At 40.5% G+C, this 21,585-nt stretch overlaps 1 protein-coding gene across 1 annotated transcript in view; it reads left to right on the top strand.

The window, feature by feature from the left end:
• The first annotated feature begins 2,214 nt into the window (after positions 1 to 2,214).
• Positions 2,215 to 21,585, top strand: part of LOC121958200 (growth factor receptor-bound protein 10-like) — a 65,583-nt gene continuing 46,212 nt past the window's right edge. Inside the window, exons 1-3 of the mRNA XM_042507073.1 lie at positions 2,215 to 2,470; positions 7,964 to 8,070; positions 16,065 to 16,158. Coding sequence (XP_042363007.1) covers positions 8,020 to 8,070; positions 16,065 to 16,158 — 145 coding nt within the window. The 5' untranslated portion in view covers positions 2,215 to 2,470; positions 7,964 to 8,019. The remainder of the gene's footprint in view (positions 2,471 to 7,963; positions 8,071 to 16,064; positions 16,159 to 21,585) is intronic.

Below are 21,585 nucleotides of genomic sequence, written 5' to 3'. Positions count from 1 at the left end.
GTAAAAACGGTAACGTTTTCACAGACCTCTGTACATGCTGCTATCTACTGTTTAAGCCTACCTGTTTTCCAGCTGTGCCATCTAACAGACACACCAAAAACAAACAAACAAAAGCTATGTAAGAAACAAACAAATGCACAGAAAGGCATACTAATCTGCTGCAGAACAGTGCACATGCTCTGCTTAACTGGCAATGGGAAAGAAGTCTATAGCATGTTTACCTGTGCTTAAAAATACCACATGCATGTGCTGATATGGGTGGAATTAGTAAGACTGAGTCTGCAGCCATGCTAGCAGTTGGGCTTTGGGCTAAAAGCTAATATTTGAATGTCACCATCTTAATTTACTGCATTAGCATCTTAGCATGTAGGGGCATGGAGGGTCATTTTCTAATTGGAAGGTTTGTGGTTCAATCTCATGCTCCTCCAAAGTATCTCAATGTCTCAAAGTATCTTTGGGTAAGATACTGAACCCTAATTACTCCTGATGGCCTCTCCATCAGTGTATGTGCTTTAAAACTGAGCAGCAGGTTGCACCTTGTATGATAGCCCTGGCCACCAGTGTATGTATGTGTGTGTGAATGGGTGAATGTGGCTTGTAATATGACAGCACTTTGAGTGGTCAAGAAATGATAAGTAAAAGGGCAATACAAGTGAAGGTCCACTCCATTTAACACAAATGTAAGAAAATGTCAGTTTAATAATTAGCGCTTAACACAAACAGCTGCTTGAATATCATTAGCTTTGCAAGTATTATCATAAACCAAGGTGCTGAACAATATTTGTAGGTATCAATAACATTTGTCTGCCACAGAGCTTATTTTCTGCAATAGTATAGAATCCAATAGGTAAATCCCATGGGCTTTTTGTCAGGGGAACCATATCAGCCCACAAAAAAACTGCAATCCCTGCAGTATTCTATGCACTCTAAACTTTCAAAATCTGAACAGGTGTCTGAAATTATATTTGTAACTCCTCTGTTATGACTGTAATATACCTGCAGGAACTTTAGAGTTTGACTGTTTTGTTAGTGTGCTGGTATAAATGAGCGATGAGATGTGACATGAAGAGCATATGCTGTAGTTTACAGTGCAGGTACACACTGTGGGTCTGCAGTTGTAACACAAGGTGGATAGATGTCACTTTTAGGTCACAGAGGACCACCCCTCCCCACTTGAGGGGTTAAAATCAGGTCTTGACCACGCTATAAAAAAAATGTCAACTTTCACAGTTACTTTGAGTCTTAAAAAAGTGAAAATGATCTTTTTCGTTAATGCTATAGTAAATCTGTTTCCACCGACTTAACTACCCTTTCAGCTTTTGATATCTGGAGCAAGAATAGGTTCTTTGTAATATAGTAGTCATATTATATATAATATGGACTAGTATTAGTGCCTTATTTTTTGTGGCATAGACGAGGAGCCTGTTGCTAAAATAAGATACACAAATCAATTTTTCTCTATTTTAAATGTGTAGATATGAACATATGCTTATATGTGTGAATGCTTCATATGCTGATCAAAAGCTACAGTGATAATACTGGTATCATAGGAAACTAGCAGATGTGAGGAATCCATTGGTGCCAACCAATGCTAACTTCTCAGGAAGGAGGGGATAACAACCACTCCCAAGTTAAGATGAATTTTGGCGATGGAAAAACAGCATGACCATTTCATGGGGGTCCCCTGACCTCTGACCTCAAGATAACTAAGTGAAAGTGGGTTCTGTGGGTACCCATGACTCTCCCCCTTTACAGATGTGCTCACCTCATGTTAGTCCCTTGCAGTTTTTTGCTGTCATTTGATTCCTAATCAAGACAATCTGATAAGAACTGCTCACCATGGATTTGAAGATGTGTTTAAAAAAACTGCAATTAACTGCGATTAACTATTAAAGTTCTGCAATATATATTATAACTGAAAAACATAGACTGTAAATAATGTCTGAGAAAAAGTGAAAGCGATTTTTAGATGAGAAGGTCATTGAAAACTTGTTGAGGATGAATAATTATTCTAAACATGAGATTTAATAACTCTACCAACAGCTTGTAAAAAAAAAAAAGGGGGGGGGGGGGGGGGGGGGGTGGCGCTGTTTTTTGTAGTGTGCTATTGTGAGCAGGGCGGGGCGGAGAAAGGAGGTTTCCTACAGCGAGAGTGTGTGCGTGCGTGTGAATGTGTACGCGCGCGCGGAGAGCTCGAGCGAGAAGAGTCAGCTGGTGGAAAAGTGCAGGTTGAGAACAGTGCATGTGTGTGCGTTTATGTGTGTGTCCGTGTGCAAAGGAAAGCACCTCGAGGGGGTGGGAGGTGGCGGTGACTGGGGGACAAGGTGAAGGCAACAGAACAGCGGACAGAGTTTTCTGGGGGAAGCAGTTTGTGTGGAGATCCAGACGAGGACAGTCGAAGCGCGCCGGGTGCTGCTTCGCTGCGCGTCGTGGACACGATTGTTGAGCTGCGTGCTGCCCTTTGATTACCGTAAGCACTGGTCTTATTTGTTTGGAAACTCGGCATAGAAGGCATACGGTTTTAACCCAGTGTCAGACCCGCTGCTATCAATGGTCATGCAGATGGATGCAGAGGAGGGGAGACGCTTTTCAACTTACTTTACCAACGCTTTAGTGATATTTTTAGCTTTGGCATGAGTCACCGTCGATCTCTAAAAGTATGTCAAACGACTGTAGGTAATATCAGAGAGACTGACATACAGAGCATGCATCTCTGCAGTAGACTTTCTGAAGATCACTAGCTGGAATTCATATATATACTGTATTCATATACTGTATTTGTGGTGGTGGGGGGGGGGGGGGGGGGGGGGTATTGAAACTGTTTATTCTGTTGAAACTATATTATATACCGTACATGGTGGTACTTATCTGTTGAAACTATATTATATACCGTACATGGCGGTCAGCATCTCCCCAGTTTGGAGAAGCAGGCTGGGAGTCAGAGAGATGAGGCAATGTACTGTTGTGGATGGGTCACAAAAATGTATTCTATTAACATCACTGAACACAGGAGCTGCTGGTCTACTGCTGTCTCAAACAGTTGTTTCGTTTGTGTCATTGTGTGACTTTAGTATTTAAAATGGTTAGTTTTGATTTACCAAAGTCACACAATAACACTTACTAACTGATTTAAGCATCAGTAGAGCAGCAGCTCTCGCTTAAAATAACTGCTTTTCTTAACCCAGGCAGTCTTTTGGCACTGCACCCAAAATGTGCTTTTCAAAATCAAGCTTTATAAAATATTATACATTAATATTATTTTCTACTTTCATTGAGTCAGTTTTTGTACCAACATTAGTTATTGTAATAATAATAATTATTATAAAATATTCATTAATTTTCAGAATTTTAACCCTTTAAATTCTAGGTTTTTGTCATGATGGCACTGTTTTTAGATGTTAAATCAAAAAAATAATTTATTTTCAATATACTACATGCAGCTGGGATTGGCTCCAGCCAAAAGTGTGTGAAATACACCAAACAGTCCTTAAGGGTTGATGGAGTCTGGTGGCTTTATTAAGAGCATAGATGTGGAAATAAGGCCATTAACAGCTTCCATTTCAAAACAGGCTGTCTGACGGAAAGGTAAAGCAGTGGAAATACTCTCAATTTAGCCTTAACTTAATGTGATATAGATTTTCTTTTAGATGGAACTTTCATGTTGCTGACCCCTCCACAGCAGCACTTTGCTTAGCTAACGTGTCAGGCTGCAGCCTGCTTCTCCAAACTGAGAGCACACCGACTTACATCTACTGTATGTAACACACTGACTATGGATAAGTACCCCATACAACCCCACTTCAAATAATCCAAACTATCCCTGTAACACAACTCCTCCTCAATCAGTCTAGCTGCTCCATCGTGTCAAACAGCCTCTGTGGTGACTGTTTCTTCTTCTCACTGTAGCTGCACTTTGGTTTCTTCCACTAATTGCTACTTTGTAAGGGAGTTATCTGAACCCATCCCACAGCACATGCAAGAAGAATGACTGCAACAAGGAGGATAAACTGAGAGAGAGTGTGTGTGTGTGGTGTGTGTGTGTGTGTGTGTGTGTGTGTTGATGGTCTGTCATAAAGCTCCATTAGCTGTGGCTTAATGTAGGCTAATCTCTGCATGCTGCTAAACTTCCTCCTTACTTCCCTCCTGGTGCATAAAGAAGACTGCACATCTATTTAAGATCAGGCAACATTAGGGCCTTTAAGAGGCCCTGTGTGGCAGAGTTACGCTACTTTCTGTAAAGGACAGGTGCAGATGGATAGTTCGCTGTTTAACACTGTCACTGGTGAGGTTGCAATGCAGTCCTTGTATTTTTTTGACAATATCCGCATCTTAGCTCAATTCTACTTGGAAAGATGTAGAAGCGTGGCATGTTGTATCCATACACACACTCACTCGTGTGGCATTATTAAGTTGCTCTCCTTTCTGTTTAATTCTCTAGATCTTCCTGTATGACCAGTAAAGCTGAATTACTCCCTTTCTTTGCAGGAGGAACCACAAATGTCAGCAAATGTCAAGCACTCGGAGCTTTGGCTTCTCTTTCAGGCCTATTAGCCACACATACAATCAGCCAAGCTTGCCCTTTTGGGCAGGCAGCAGTTTGATTGGTGTGAACACAAACATGAGCCTGTGCAAGAACGTGTGAGATATAAAAGCGGTCACAATAAAAAAAATAAAAAAATAGAAAGTGTATAATTATCAGGAGCAGAGAGGCTGTGACTATGCACACGCATTTAGACGCACATTCTCACTCAGCAGAGCGACCTAAAGATAGCAGAGCCCCAGTGGAAACAGTAATTAGTGGGGTGAAAAGAGAGGGAGAAGAGAGGAGGAGGAGGAGGAGGAGGAGGAGGAGGAGGAAGAGATATTGTTTGAACCATCTGATATCTGTTATATAATGACCAGTACAATGGAGACATGCTGGGAGAGAAAGCGAAGACAAACCAGCAGAGTCAAAGAGTGAGTGGAGCTATTTAGTGAGAGAGATGCAGAGTTCGTGTGTGCGTGTGTGTGTGTGTGTGTGTGTGTGTGTGTGTGTAGATTCAGTTTGCTGAAGCTTTGTTGGAAGGAGTATCAGTTGCAGCACTTTGCTGAAATGTGTATGTGGGCTGCAGAAATATACATCTTAAGTTATTTCTTCCTTTGTGGAGCATTAGCATTTCTCTTGAATTGAGAGAATGAGCTGGATGACATGTCTGAAATGTTATAGCAGCTTTCCATGAATTCGAGTGGGTAGATAGGGGTTAGAGAGCAGTTGATCTTATTTTGATATGATCAGGGATTTTCACCAACAGGTGAGGGGTTTCCAACCAAAACAATTAGATGTAGATAGAAATCGGATTCAATAAACGACACAGTTGAAGGCCAAGGACCCCGTTTGTCCTCATGTTTAAGCACTTGGAATTAATTTTGGGGCGTAGCTGCAAGCTGTATAATTGTTTTTTTAACCCTCTTAAAGGGATAGCTTGGATTTTTTGAAGTGAAGTATATGGGGTATTTATCCAGAGACATAATATTACAAACAGTAGATGTCAGTGGGAATGCTTCCAATTTGGAGAAGCAGATGGTAGTACCACCAATGACGAGAAGGACTTATAGCCGCCTAGAAAAATCAATATTAATACATACATATATTAAAGTTTATACTACTGGTGCTACATTTTCTCAGCCGTAGAACGTCCGTGTTCCTATGCGTAAGTTTAACAGTGCTGCCCAGCATATTACACTGCAAGTCAGCATTTCTGCTTAGGACTTGCTGTTGCAGGATCTGACTGAAAGTAAACTTTTCTCAAGATTTCAAAGATGGTGCATGCTCCAAATAAGGATTAGCAGTGGGCAGCTGCACTGAATATTGTGATCAACACTCCATAGGGCACAGTACATTTACATGATGTTAGAAAAAGTCAAAAGTCGAATAGCATATATTTGTAGAAGAAAGCCAGAAAAAAAGAAGAATGAAAGAAAACAAACCAAGACAAAGGTAAAAAGTAAAGGGTAGAGAACATATGAAATGTATAGTGCCGAAAAGTTATCCATGTTTTCAGCGTTTGACATGCAACCTGTTTGACGCTTGCTAACTTGTTTAATATGTGACATAATAGTTCAACCAAAGAAGGTCCAATAGCAGCTAGCTGAAAGGGGGCATAGCTCTACCAACCATGGAGTCAGAAATACTTCAGTCAATAAATGGATTCTCTCCTGGTGTTTGTATACTGGGATAAGGACTGTGGTCCAGTTAAATGGCCTAATCGAGATATAGCTCCATCTGACTATGCATGGAAACGTATTGACCTAGACAACACAGCGTTTGCTGTGAACATTCTCTCAAGAGGAAATCATGAAAGTACCATCAAATAAGCAAGAGAGACACTTACTTAAGAGCACTGTTGTACCCAATCATCTGGTAAAATAATACTAGAAATCTACAAATAAATGAAGGGACTCGCCAAACAACCAATAAAGTGTGAAGAGATAGCATCCTCTGATTTAGAAATATACTAATGTTGTGTTGTAACCAAGTTCTACTCATGGCAGCTGTAACTTCCAGGGTCCATGATCAGAGGTTTACAGTTTACACTGTTAGCTTGTGCTCTTTCTGGGCCTCCAGTTTTTACAGACATTTCCCCTCTTTTTGGCCCATAAAGTCTACTCTGATTCATAATATATCCCTTTGACTCAGCAATCAATGGTATTTTGTTGTTGCTATCATAATTACTTAAATTTCATGCAACTTCGCTACATCTCAGAAATATTACACACGTAATAATAAAGCTGGCAGGTTTAAATTTAGGAAATCGATTCTCCCTGCTGTTGTGAAAATTGCAATAATAGAGAGGTGCAATAATAGTGTAGTGGAAGTATGAAGGTAAATAAAATTCAGTTGCATGAAATAAAAGTAGTTTGCTTCCTCTAACTGAAATTAATTCAAGCAAGTAGCCACTATCACATTCACTTTCCGATGTGCATAACAAAACAGATCTCATTAAATTGGTTCAGAATTAAGCGAGATACAGTCGATTTTGTAGTGAAATCTCTCAGTACACATGTTTTTGTTACCTAGGGGATCGCGACCTCCCCAATATGATGCCCGTGCATCTGCACGTCAAACAGGGAACGTGGTATCTATGTTCCTATATCAATTCCCCAGTCTGCTTCTCCAAGTCTAAACTAGTCTAAACTATCCCTTTAAAGGCAACTTGCATCAACAATATCCCTCTATAATGCAAAACAACATGATTTTCATAAGCATCCAAGCAACACAAGACAGAACAGCTCAAAAAGGATATTTATTTCAGCGTGTTTATCCTCAAACACACACAAATGCATAACTTCCTTCTGCTTACTCACAGCAGATAATGCTGCCCAGTGCAGTGGGAATAGCCAACTCATATTTCAAGCCCCTTCAGAAAGACTCTCCCCCTCTTCTCCCCTTTTGCCGTCCCCTTCAGTCTGCAGGTGGTGAGTTTTGCTAGCTCAGAGAGGGTTTCATATTTAGTCTTAAGCCCCAGGCTTTGTTTGGGAACTGACTTGTGTGTGTGTGTGTGTGTGTGTGTGTGTGTGTGTGTGTGTGTGTGTGTGTGTGTGTGTGTGTGTGTGTGTTTCATACACAATGGCTGTGTTTACATTGGATTCGGTGTGCACATGGACGCACATTCATTTGCACATGCAGGCTTTGTCTCCTCTTTAGCAGACAGACGAGTGTAGGGTTTTTGTGTCTTGTCCTAAGGTTACCAAACAGATACCAGCTTCTATAAAGTTGTTGCATGGTGTTTAGTAACAATCACTCATTTGGGATGGTTTGTTTGATTCACCTTTTTGTTAGTTATTACTATGTTACTTTATTTTTATCCATCATCATTCGGTCCTGTTTTTGAATTTGTATTTCCTCTTGTAATCCTTGTTTAGCCAGCTGAGTGATTCATTCAGTCTCTTTTCTGTGCTGTGTGTCTGTCTCTGTCATGATCAGGGTGCTGGTGAGACTAGAGGGTGTCATTCCCCCAGAGGGAACACTGAAGGAACACCATGGCCTTAGCGGGATGCCCTGACTACTTCTTACGTCACTCAAACTACCAGGTAAATATTTCTTGTGGTGCATGTACAGTATGCGTCCTTGTCAGCAGTGGATGATTTCATTTTTATTTATTTTTTAAATTTTATTTTAATTGTTTGTAACAACATAGCAACTGCAGTACAATCAGCATGGAATTACAAATATATAAAAGCTTGCATTTTGTCCATGGTGCTTTTATTAGTAAGGTCCTAGCTCATTTCTGGCAGGAAGTGTTGATGGCAACAAACTAACAGCTCTCCTGTTCAAATATTACTAATATCTGTAAGTCTCACTGGTGCTCCTAAATGCTCACTCATTAAGTTAGTCTGTTACCACAGGGCTGTAAAATGTGATGATTTATTCTCTGTAAGCTGGAAACAAACTAACAGCTCTCCAGTTCATATATATTAATAGTTTTTGCAAATCGCATTAGTGATCCGTGGTTGCAAAATGTGACTAAATAGTCAGGGTCTGGAGCTCTGCAAAAGCCCTGCTTTGTGTGTGTGTGTGTGTGTGTGTTTGTGTTTCTGTGTGTGTGTCTGTGAGAGGCAGAGAGCCATAGAGAAGAGAGCGAGAGAACCATAACGCTGGTAGCTTATCAAAACGTGTGCCAATTTATACTCAGTGTTCATGATATGGTAATTATACATGGCACATGGAACAAGCCGCAATACGTCAAGTATATTCGATATGTTGCCCACACCTAGATGAACAACAACTTCAGTCTTGTCTGAATTCAACATCAAGAAATTATGGCTCATCCAGGCTTTTATGTCCTTAAGACATGTTTGAAGTCTAGATAGCTGATCAGTTTCATCTGGTTTCATAGATAAATACAATTGCATATCGTCAGCATAACAATGAAAATTTATAGAGTGTTTTCTAATAATGTTGCCTAGAGGAAGCATATATAAGTAAAAAGGATCGGTCCAAGCACAGAACCTTGTGGCACTCGTAAGCAGACCTTAGTATGCTTGGAGGATTGATCATTGATGTGAACAAATTGGGAATGATCTGATAAGTAAGATTTAAACCAGGTTAGTGCTGTTCCTTTAAGGCCAATTAACTGTTCCAGTCTGTGCAGTAAGATTTGATGGTCAGTGGTGTCAAAAGCAGCACTGAGATCTAAAAGGATTAAAACAGAGACCAGACCTGTGTCAGAAGGGATAAATAAGGCGTTATTAATTTTTGCAAGTGCCGTCTCTGTACTATGATGAAGTCTGAAGCCTGACTGAAAGTCCTCGAATGAACTATTATCTTGGAGAACGTCACAGAGTTGATGAGCAACCACTTTCTCAAGGATTTTAGAAATAAAGGGGAGATTATATTCGGTCTATAGTTAGCTAAAATCTCAAGATCAAGAGTGGGCTTCTTTAGAAGAGGTTTATTGACAGCTACTTTAAAAGACTGTTCCAGGCCTTGCTGCCATATCCAAGCTACCTGAGTCCGGGGTCAGGTCAGTTAAGGTGATGGATGGTGATGGATTCTAAAAGCACAGGTGGAAGTTTTAACTTTAACGATTGTGAGCCAGCATTAACAATAGCAATGCTTCCATTATTACTATTATTATTTGCACCTCTGGCTGACGGCATGGTGGCTGTTGCCTCACAGCAAGAGGGTCCCTGGTTCAAAACCCGGTTGGAATGGGGTTCGGTCCATGAGCGGGGGCCCTTCTGTGCGGAGTTTGCATGTTCTCCCCGTGTCTGCGTGGGTTGTCTCCGGGGTCTTCGGCTTCCTCCCACAGTCAGGTTGATTGGTGTCTCTAAATTGCCCTTAGGTGTGACTGTGAGCGTGTGTGGTTGTCTGTCTATATGTGTTGGCCCTGCGATAGTCTGGCGACCTGTCCAGGGTGTACCCCGCCTTCCGCCCGATGACAGCTGGGATTGCTCCAGCCCCCCCGCGACCCTTGCGAGGACAAGCGGTTACAGAAAATGACTGACTGACTGACTGACTGACCTCTGGCTGAAGTCATGTATCACCTTGGTAGGAGAAAAATACCTTTCGTGGTTCTCATTATTCACAATGGACAAACAATAACAATGGAAAAGTAATAGTATTATACCAGCTTATCACAGCAGAAAAGTCTGACCTTCATTTCATTTCTTAAAAAAAAAATACTGGCTCAGGGTTTGGGTTAAAAAAAAACAGTGTGTAACTTTTCAGGAGTTTGCCTTTTTGTTCTGTATGTGGAACAAAAAAATTACCCAACATTCATTTGCATTTGCATATAGTACTGTCCTGTGTGCATGCTAATGCTGACGCATACACTGTGTTTGCCAAGTATTCAGAGGTGATTGCTATTATCCAAAGTGGTATCTTGTCTGAAATATTAGTATTAGCTCTGGAGCTACCGTATATATAGATATATATATATATATATATATATATATATATATATATATATATATATATATATTTTTATTTATTTTTATATATATGAAACAATAAACAACAAAATATAAAAATAAAATAATAATAATGCATTTTTAGAAAAAAGTAATTCTAAGAAAAAAACCACAAACAAGAAATAAAATAAGAAAGCACATAAAACAAATTCATATTCCCACATACATATGCACTACAATTTACTCTGATCTGCAAGCGGCAGGTTAGCTTTCAGACACCAATAGAGTGTGTAAATGAGTCTCATGCACATGGTTTGCCTTGATCTGTCCACGTCAGCAATGAACTTTAAGTAGGCACTCCACTTAGCCACATATCTCTCAGTCCTGTCTGTACAGCTGAAAGAGATTTGTTCACACTATACAACTTTTGCAAACTCTTTAAACCTCTCCTTAAAAGAGGGCTCACCTTGTTTTCCCCAGCTACTTATTATCATTTGCTCTTCCACCATTATACTGTGCCTCTCTGTTACTACTACTAGCTGCTAGCTTTGTCAGCCTGTCATTTAGTGCAGGCCTTTAGCACACAGTGGATGTCATATTAGTGGGGATTTTTTTACCAAGAACCAAACAGTCCATTTGTGGACTGGCAAACAACAACAATTACCTAAAAGAGGCTGGAACGCTATATGGAGCTGAGGAGAAATGCAGAGTCGGTGGTAAAACTACTGTGTGCTCTTCGTTATAAGTAACACTGTGCATGTAAGGGACTGTTCTTTATCAGATTATTTATTTATCTTTATTTTTGCATTTATTTGTTAATTTTGTTTATTTGACTCCCCCAAAGCCACAGATATTTTTGAGCCTTTCTGAGTGACTGGAGGAAAATTCACAAACCTCCCTCCACCCTAAATTATTTATTAGATTTTTAAAGCTTTGCCTGCGATGTTAGAATGTTGAAGTTGAAGACAAAATCCTCTCCTACTGTGCATATTGGTTAGTTTGTGTAAACTGTTTTGGGTGTTTTTTGCCAAATTTCAAAAGAGACATGTAGGATAATTTTGATATAATTTTGATTTTGATCAAGTATCAGTATTTTAATCTCAGATTTTTTTGTTTTTGTTTTTTGTTTTGTAATTTTTCTTGCAATTTTTAAAGAAAAAAACTTTTCTTTAAAAGTCAGCCATAAAATAAATACAAAAGACAACCATTTTAGTCAGTATACCTCTCCCTTAAGCCAGAATAAAAACAAAAGTCCAGCCCACTGCTTAACAAAAAGTTATTTGACATGTCTCCCACTTTTTGCACCACCTCCTCTCCTGTCATAAATAAGGAACAGTCGCTTAAATATATTAATAATATTGAGTAGTGCAGCTTTAATTTGTAACTTGGTTTGAGTTATGAGTTAGGGAAAGCCTGTAGTTATTGGAACATCCTGGCCAGTAAAATTTTAAAACCCTCTCTGTGTGTATCAGCATGTGTACAGTGGCTCTGCGAGTCCACTGGCGTCACACTGAATAACTCCTAGCCTAGTTAGGTGAAATATGGCGTCTCTGCAGCACAACAGACCCACTTCCACTGTCCAACTCCTGCAGAATGAGCTCTTTGTTTCTCAGCTCAGATTCTCTCCTCTCCAACCCTCCAGCAACCTAAAGAATTTGGTTAAAGAGCATCATGGAGGTCTATAAATAGAGCACTAAACAAACAACAATAACAAGCTGCGGGCTTTGTCATGTGACAGGCCTGAAAGCATGGGATTGATGGCATGACGTCTTGCTGGGACTGATTGGACAGCGGAGGTGACGTAGCCTCAGCTGCCTTATTCCTCTTAGTGGAGGTAAAAAATGCAGCTCCCTGCTAACCCCAAACCGTGGGACTGCTGAGCCCTCGTTGAGCTGACATGAAGTGGGATTGGTTCATGTTAGCTTCCAGGAAAGGGTTTTGCACCAGTAAGACTGCAGTGAATAGTGAATTGAATCCCCATAGAAAACAACATTCCTCCACCCTGCATCTCGCAGAGAATAAACACAGTTTGATAGAGCGAGAGAAGTGGGTTACAACATTGCTGTGCGTATGTGTGTGTGTGTGTGTGTGTGTGTGTGTGTGTGTGTGTGTGTGTGTGTGTGTGTGTGTGAGTCTATCTTAGTGAGAACTCTGGATCCGTGCCAGAGATATCTCAGAAGAAGCAGCCAGCAACTCTTTCTCTCTTTTCCCTCCTTATGTATGAGTGTGTATTTGTTAATGTGCATCTACATGAAGAAACCACAGTCCACAGACTCGATGCTCGGCTTAGTTATGACTGTAAGTCGTGAGTGGAGCAGAAAGAATGAAGCGTTCAACAGATTCTCTCCTCCCAAGCAACACTTTTTGTGCATGCAGTCCTGAACATGTCTCTTAATGTTTGGAGAGGTCAGAGGTCAGCAGCTGTACGCAGTGGTCGTCCCAGCAATGGGCATGCTAAGTCTCGCGCTTGTGCTTTCGAGGAAGTGTAGCCGAGATGCTCTTAGAGAAGGTATGTTTAAATGCCTCGATGTTAATGCTGCGGGCTATAGAGTGAAAGGGGAGACATTTGCTGGGGATCAAAGTAATGTCAAGAATACTCATGACTATCCAGAGCAACCCAAATGTGTCATGCTGATGAAGGCTAGGCCCGAGATTTCCTCTACAAGTTCTGCTGACAAGTTCTGAAGAAGCATAACATTGGTTCAAAAAATATATATCTTTAAGACAAGAAATAACTTGCACAAATCCTGGAAGACCATTGGAGATGACTCTTCAGTTTCAGCAGGATAGAGAATCAGAGCAGGCGGTCCTCCAGAAGAAAAGATCATGCTGGAGGACATGATATTTTTCAGACCGAGCAACCTCGAAAAAAACGCCTCAACTGTACTTTTTAGGATGTTAGGACTTTAGGACATTTCTGGGATTTTAGGATGTTGCTGAGATTTTAAGATATTTACCATAGGACGTTTCCAGGATTTTAGGACATTTCGACATTTGTAAGATTTTAGGACATTTCGACATTTCTAAGATTTTAGGACATTTCTGGGATTTTAGGATGTTTTTAGGACTTTAAACCATTTCTAGGATTTTACAACATTTAAAGAATAATAGGATGATTCCAGGATATTAGGACGTTTCTTGGTTTTAAGAACATTTCTAGGATGTTTGGGCGTTCCTCAGACTTTATGACGTTTCTAGGATTTTAGGATGTTTCAAGGATTTTAGAACATTTCTAAGAAACTGAAAGATGACAAAAAAAAGTAGGGCTGTGCCAGACTCAGAATTATGCCAGTCGAATTAGATTTGGCTGTTCAACACGAATATTCAACGATTTGTTTTCTTTCCATACAAAGACTTAAAGTTCCAACGTGCTCAGCGGGACGTTTAGTGTGACAGTGGCATTCATGTCACATAGTAAAGAAGCAAGGCGCTAACGGTGGGCTGGAAATGTACAACATTTTTTTGTTGACACTAGATATCAAACAAAAGCCAGAGGCTGTATCATACTCTGTAAGTTCACCACTTCTAAGCAGAATGTCTCTTCTCTCTCCTCTTCTGTGCCGCTGCCTGCATGTCCACAGCTCTCTGTACCAAAGAGTAGCGTGAAAGTCAAGAGCACTCACTTCGAGCAAATCAGGGGAACATAATGTCCCCAAAAGTACACTGTACAACACACTGACTGGCAAAAAACAAATAAAAAACCTGACTTTAAGTAATCTGTCGACTGAGGGTCTCCGACTGATGATTTGAATCTCCGACTTTAAAGGGGCAGCCCTACAGTGAAGAATGGTGGAATGTTGCTCCTGTGAAACTTAAAACACAAGACTGAGTGGCCGACTCACACAAGTCATGAAACTTCAAGAACAAAGTCTCCTTTCATCAAATGTACCACTTACACCCAGAAGACCAGTAATATCAAGAAGGTTGTTTAGAACTATTGGCACATTGTGCAAAACGATCCACATCTGGAAAATGCTCCTACTGACAAACTAATCCTTTTTTAAGTCACATTGTCAGTTCCTAGTTGACCCCTGAGGTAGCATCAGAACACTATCTCTTCAGACTATATATAGAGTCAGAGAAAGTGCATTACTGAGTTCACAATGAAGTTTTTATGGGGAATGTAGCCGTTAAAGCTGACTCTTTTACTGCGTGAGTGCTGCTGAGGGGAGGGGATTTTCCCTGGGTTTACTCTTAGCTATATATTACCACTGCTACTGCTGATATCTGTTACTAGACCCCCGACTCTGTCCTGCCTCCAACTCCCCACACTGTACACAGTTACACTCTTATGTCCAGGAGAAGGCAATCTTGTGCTGATCGTACTTTATTCTTAATGCAGCATTACATTTAATAGAAGTATATATTTTCATCATTGTTTCCATATTTGCCATTATATAGCCTCACATATTATCTTAAAGGAATAGTACAAATTTTTGGCAAACATGCTTTTGCTTTCTTGCCAAGAGTTCAAGAGTTAAGGTCTCTTCACACCAAACTCTAACAATTTAAGTGAACATATTGCTTGTCACTCAAAAAATTGAGCCTATCCATCTGTATGAGCCTATCTGCACTGTATCTGCAACATTCGTATTTCCTAGTGCAGGTTTTTTTTTTTTTCTCAGCTGTTTCAATTGACATACATGCATACATATGTATGTCTGTGGATTTGGAATAATGCTCATTGTCATTTGCATGTTGTTGACATAATGAGTAAGAAAGAGAAAGTTTAGTGAACAAGTTGATGTATCTTTAGCTGGTTAGCTCTAGCTGTAGCCTGCAGACTGTCTCTGTCAGCACACAGGCCCTGCAGCCAAGCTGCCTTCCTTGGAAAGCTTTTGGCTGCTGCTTCTCAGAGCTATAAATCTTACTCTGGGCATTTATGGATGTTTTCGAAGCACTGAGGGGAGCTGTGTGTGTGTGTGTGTGTGTGTGTGTGTGTGTGTGTGTGTGTGTGTGTGTGTGTGTGTGTGTGTTTGTGTTTGTGTGCGTGCATACATGCACAGCAGGACCCTTGGCCACAAGCAATTCGTGGAAGCAATGCTTCCTCGTTCTTCTTTTTCCTGGAAAAGGGAAGATTGAAAATTTGTTTGGCTTTCTTCCCTCCCTTTCTCCTCTGCAGCTCTCTTGCCTCGAGGCTGCTTCAAATTAGACAATGTGAGAGGAACTTGGCAGTGTGTGTATGCATCTCCAGACATGTGAGATTGTATAAGTGTGCCTGAGTTACTATGTTTATGCTCTAAAAAAATATTGATCTGCTCTGTTTTTTGGAACACAAATCATATCTGATGTGAGATTTGCATGTGAGAGTTTGAAATGAGAATGTGTGCAAGTGTGTGTGTGTGTGTGTGTGTGCGCGCACGCTCGCATGCATGTTTGAGTGCGTGCGTGCGTGCATGTGTGTGACAGAGGGACAGAGAGAGAGTGAGAGGGCAGGGGGTCGTAAAGCCACAATGCCACAGGGTCAGAGTGTCTCTGAACTTGAGACTTCATGTTCCTCGAGAGCAGAAGGAACCCACCCTTTGTCTGACCCTCTGAGCTCTGTGAAAAATAACATGTTGTCTAAACCTTCACTGAAATATCTGACATGTAAAACCCAATGCATGTCTTTTATCACATGGTCTTCGTCTTTGAAAGAAAAATCTTTCTTTTTTTCTGCCTTTTTTTGACAGGAAAGCATGGACCACACTTCTCCCCGCAGACCTGAGGAGCTCATTGTTCCAGGCTTTCAGCGCTCGGCCAATCAAAATTTGCCACATCACCATGGTAACTGTACTGTCTTCATCCAACCTTTGCCCGAAACAATATGGTATAAAAATACGGTCATCATGCCCCAAACTTTCTGAGTTGTAAAAGATGGATGACAGCAGTCCATCCATATTTCATTCATTTCCCTTCCCTTCCCTTCCCTTCATACTTTTCTTTATGGGATGGCTCCACATCCACAGCACATTTGCTGGCCCTCCAAATGTTCTTCCTGTGTTCCTAGAAATTCCCCCACTCCCTCTGTATCTCCATCTCCATCTAGGACATTGTCTCCCTCCATCCATGCAGGCTCTGCTCTCCAGATGGACAGGTTAGAAACAAGTGTTAAAGTGCCTCCCTTCTTTTTTAGCACTGCTCAGCACTTTCTTTACAACCCCCTCTTCACACACACATACATGCGCTAGCCTGCTCCCAATATATTCCCAGAAATCCCTTCAGCCATCTTGGAAAATTGTGGGAATCCTTTTTGGAAAGTGGCCAGCTGGTGGAAAGGAGAGGGTGTAAATTCTTTCTTCTCGAGAAAGACTTTTTTTCTCTCTTTCTGCTGAGTGGTTTAGAGAATTGTCTGCTGGGCTGATGTGTGGTGGTCATGCTTGTGTGAGAGCATTAAATATGGGTTCACGTGAACAGGGTGAGTGGATGTGGTGTTTATATAGGCCTGTAGGTCACCCAGTGCCAGGCAAAGGGGAGTTTATAGTAAGTAGGCCATAGGTCTGTGGGGCAGAGGTGGAGATAGTGAAAAATATGCAGATTCAGACCCGAATACATCCCACAGTTATTAGAGAAGGACTTTTTTTCAACTGGAAAAACTTGATGTTACTCCTGTTCCTCTCACCTACACATAGAAACATTGCCGCTGTTTTATATTCACTGTGGTAGTTGTAAATGTAGTCATGGGAGATTAAAAAGCACCATAGTTGTGTGGACAAAAAACTTTTTTAACTGAATACTTTCTGTTCATTAAAGAGCAAACTCCAGTTATAGAAAATAAGGGTACTTTCACACCCACCCTGTTTGTTTCGGGTAAAACAAACTTCTGTGCTTCTGTGATTAGTATGGTTCGTTTGGGCTTGTGTGAAAGCTGCCGGTCCTCTCCGGTCCGCTCCCAAACAGACTCTGGTACAGTTTGTTTGTGGTATGAAAGAAAATGAACCAAACACAGGATTTTATTATAGATTTTGCACTCTAATAATAGCCGCCTAATAATGCTTACAATCAGTGTCATCATTTGTCTTTGAGCTCTCCACGACACCCAAAAACATAAATATTAGCACCCTATAAGCATTCAAGTGCTGCATTAACTTCTCTCAGTCACCAGAATTATATTTCCCCATCCGGGTTCTGATGATGCGCTGATGATGCAGGAGGACAAACATTGAAACTGTCTAATCATCAAGAACAACAAAACTTCAGCATCGGCTAATTTGTTATTTTAAAGATTGGCATTCAGATCAGCATCAGTATCCCATCGGTATTGGCCCAGAATCTAACAATCACTGCATTCCTTTAGATTTTGCTATGCTAAAACAGTCCATCGTATTGTTATATAAACAGAAATCTGCCAAATGTGTCTTCACAGTTTCCAAGGTGACTTCTTCAGTTTTTAGTGTAGCCATCAGTCATCGAGTCTCCCTGAAAATCTACTTTGTAGAAAAAAACAAACTGATTGATGACTTTAGTGAAAATGCAAGACACCCAGCTACTGTTTCATTCTGACTTTGCACTCCAGAGAAACATCCCATCACCATTCCCCTGATGGACATGCTGTATATTTAGGTCATGGGAGGCTCTGGTTACATGCCCTTCATTTATGCTGGGCCTGTCTTTTTGTTGATCTGATATAATGTGTCATGATGTATACCAGGGTGTTGACTGCATGTAAGCCAGCCATTACACTGTACGAGACTGCATGTATTGTTCAAAATTATTATTATCTGCTCTCTTTCAGAGTTGCCCTGCTTCACTTCAGTGGAGTTACTTCATTGAGCTGCTTAATATGAAACAGACTTGTTTGCTGGTTAGATAGCTGGTCAGGCTTAAATGTTTGGTGAGTTTCATCTCAGTAATGATTGTTAAAAGAAGACAGTATTACTTATTTTACCCACACACATAATGTGTGGAAATTTAGAGTTTTTGACTTTATTGTCCTTATGGAAAACATATACCTCCTTCAATTCAAATGTGAATACACTGAGGAATTACAAAGTAATCTCAGTACAAAAAATAGAATTACCACCACACAGTTGTATGTCTCCATGCACCAGTCAAGATACACATACAGTTTAAAACCACACAGACGATCTATGCAATCAGCACAGTTTCAAAGAGGGGACCTAAGAGTCATTTCACCAGTTTTAAACCTTCCAAATGTCTCCTCTTCGGTTTCTGAGATATGGACAATGGACCGAAAAAAGTTTTTGGAGAACATCGTGATGCCACAGTGAAGTTGACCTTTGACCTTTTGGATATAAAAAGTTGGTTCTTCATTATTATATCCTGTTAGACATTTATTTGAAATTTTGACACAATTAATGCATGAATTCTTGAGTTATGGCCAAAAACATGTTTTGTGAGGTCACAGTGACCTTGACCTTGGATCATCAAGTTGTAATTAGCTAATTCTCGAGTGCAAGTGGACATGTTGGGCCAAATTTTTGGAAGCTCCCTCTAGGCCTTTTTAAGATATTGTGTTCATGAGAATGAGATGGACGCAAGGCCACAGTGACCATGACCTTTCACTACCAAACTCTAATCAATTAATTGTTAACTTAACGTTTGTGTAAATTTTTAAGAAATTCCCTTGATGTGTTCTTTAGATATGAAGTTCAGAAGAATGAGGTGGATGCAATGTCACAGTGACCTTGACCTTTGACTACCAGATTCTAATCAATTAATTGTTAAGTCTAATTTAACATTTATGTCAATTATAAGAAATTCCCTCAAGGTGTTCCTAAGATATTAAGTTCACAAGAATGAGGCGGATGCAAGTTCACAGTGACCTTGAGCTTTGGCTTATGACCACCAAAATCTCATCACCTCCTTGAGTCCAAGGTAATGTTTTTGACAAATTTAAAGAAATCCCCTCAAGGCCTTCTTGAGATATTGTGTTCACTATAATTAGACGAGTGCAAGGTAACAATAGAAGTCATCTGAGGTCAGTTTTCATATACAATAAGTCTAGACCTTGATGCTTATGTATTGAATTTATGTGTCATTCTCTACTGTGTCGCTGTCAATTCTCCTCTGCTATGGTGGGGCACACACATGTACGCACACACCCAACTGTCAGACACAGAGAAGAGCAAAGGAGAAATTCTGCAGCTTTTGTGATATGTCACCTGACAAAGAGCGAGTACTGGTTTGGCAGGGGTGATGTTCTCCTGCGGGACTCCTCCCTGTAGCTCTTATTTCCAACTAATAAAGAACTAATTCCACATTCATTTTCTATGTACTGTATTCATCATGGCCTATTTATTTATTTACCAAGTTCAGAGCCAGGAGGAGTACCTTCTCTCTGACAGCCAAGTTGGATCTAAGCTTGTCGTCCTGTGAAGAGTCTTGTGCTGCTTGTCAGGGTCAGCAGTTTCAGCAGGAGAGCTGGTAGTGGCTGGTACTTTGACCAGCAGCAAGGCTAATGTTTGCATCCTTGCCACTGACCCTAGTTTCATGTTGTGTGATCCTAAAAAATGCAGTTATTTTCACTCGCTTCTCAGATGATTGAGGTCGAAGTATCCTTGTGTGTGTGTGTTAGGACAAAGCCCTACTGTAGCGAAGGAGTATTGACAGTGACACAGTTGAGACTGAAATTAGATACATGAGCATATTTATTTTATTTAGGTTTGTAAAAAAGAAAAAACTCTTGACCTGTTGTATATGAAAAGTCACTTAAAATGTCTTATGTTGTGATGTGGAGCTATATATAAAATAAATTCAATCCAATTCAATTTAATTTTATTTATAAAGCCCATTATCACAAAACACAGTTTGCCTCAGAGGGCTTTCCCTCACAGCAACTAAGGAAAAACTCCCCGAAAAAAACCCTGTTACGGGCAGAAAAAAGTTGGTGGAATTCTCAAAATAATGGCAGGGGAAACACCACAGTTCTTCCTTGAGATCCAGTTAATTTTTGTGACAAATTTGAAGATATTCCCCAAGGAGTTCTTGAGATATCATGTTCACTAGAATGAGGCAGGTGCAAGGGAACAGTGACCTTGAGCTTTGACCTATGAACACCAAAATCCCTGAGTTCCCTAAGTCCAAGTAAATGTTTGTGAAAAATCTGACAGATTTCCCCAAGGTTTTCTTGAGATATCGCATTAACAAGAATGAGAAAGGACACACAGACAACCCAAAAAAACATAATGCCCCTGGCCTCCGATATCGCCGGGGCATAAAAAGAATTAGTTAATTGTTTAAGCAAAATGTCCCAAAGTGCATTTTCATTTCATATAGAGTAATATAATTGCACTTTGCCGTTTAAAACTTTTTCTCTGACCTCTAGACAGCCTCAGAGATCGATGATTGCCGGCTGTTGTGGCCAGGGACTGAGAGCACTCATTCAGTGTATTCTGGGATATTACAGGCATGAATTGGCCCAGGTTGTATGGGAGGTTTTGTTAAGATGCCTACCAGAGTGCTGCAACAGTTTATCCACATCCAAAGTCGCAGTTAGACAGGGAGGAGATATTTTCATGCTATATGTCCTCTGGCTTCTTCTGACTGAAGCCAACAGTGCAGTGTGGGCCAAGCCAGTGATGGGAGGAGGGAGAGGAATGCCAATGATACCATCATTATCCTCTCAAAGCTGCACTAGGCTACATTTTTATGCAAAATCCCAGCCGACTTATCAGCCTTAATCACAAAGTGGGGCTTCAGCTGAGGAGAGCTGTCAGAGAGAAAAACACTCCTTTTCCCAAAATGAAGATGATGGAAGACATTTAGCTGTGATGAAATGTTGGTTTTAAGTGAAACCACTTGAAAGGAGATCTTGTCTGTGCATAGAAAATGACAAATTAGAGATTTGTTGTCTGTACAGAGAAAGCTAGGTTTGAGAATTTTTACTGAACCCATGATTCTTCACTGCCCTCTGCTCTCTGAGTTAATATTTAACTCCCACCGAGCCATCTCAAACTAGAGCTATGACTTAAACTGAATAGCTGTAAATGTCAGCCACAAAAAATGGTCTGTCAGTATAAATTTTGAAACTATAAATGGGAATCTTGGGTGTTGCAGAGGTAAATGTAGTTAAGAGTCTCCAACCATGATAGTGCCTCCTTGAGGCCATATGTAGGCACAGCGGTGCTAAGAGCTAAATCCTAATATGTGCATGCTAACATGCTTACACTCAGTACATTTACATGATGTTAGAAAAAGTAGAATTAGAATATTATAATTTAATTCCCATTAAAACTGGACTTTTGAAATATG

The sequence above is a fragment of the Plectropomus leopardus genome, chromosome 18 (assembly GCF_008729295.1).
Source record: "Plectropomus leopardus isolate mb chromosome 18, YSFRI_Pleo_2.0, whole genome shotgun sequence".
NCBI lineage: Eukaryota > Metazoa > Chordata > Actinopteri > Perciformes > Serranidae > Plectropomus > Plectropomus leopardus.
Note: the sequence above shows the minus strand (reverse complement) of the source record. Positions and strands in the feature narration are given on the sequence as shown.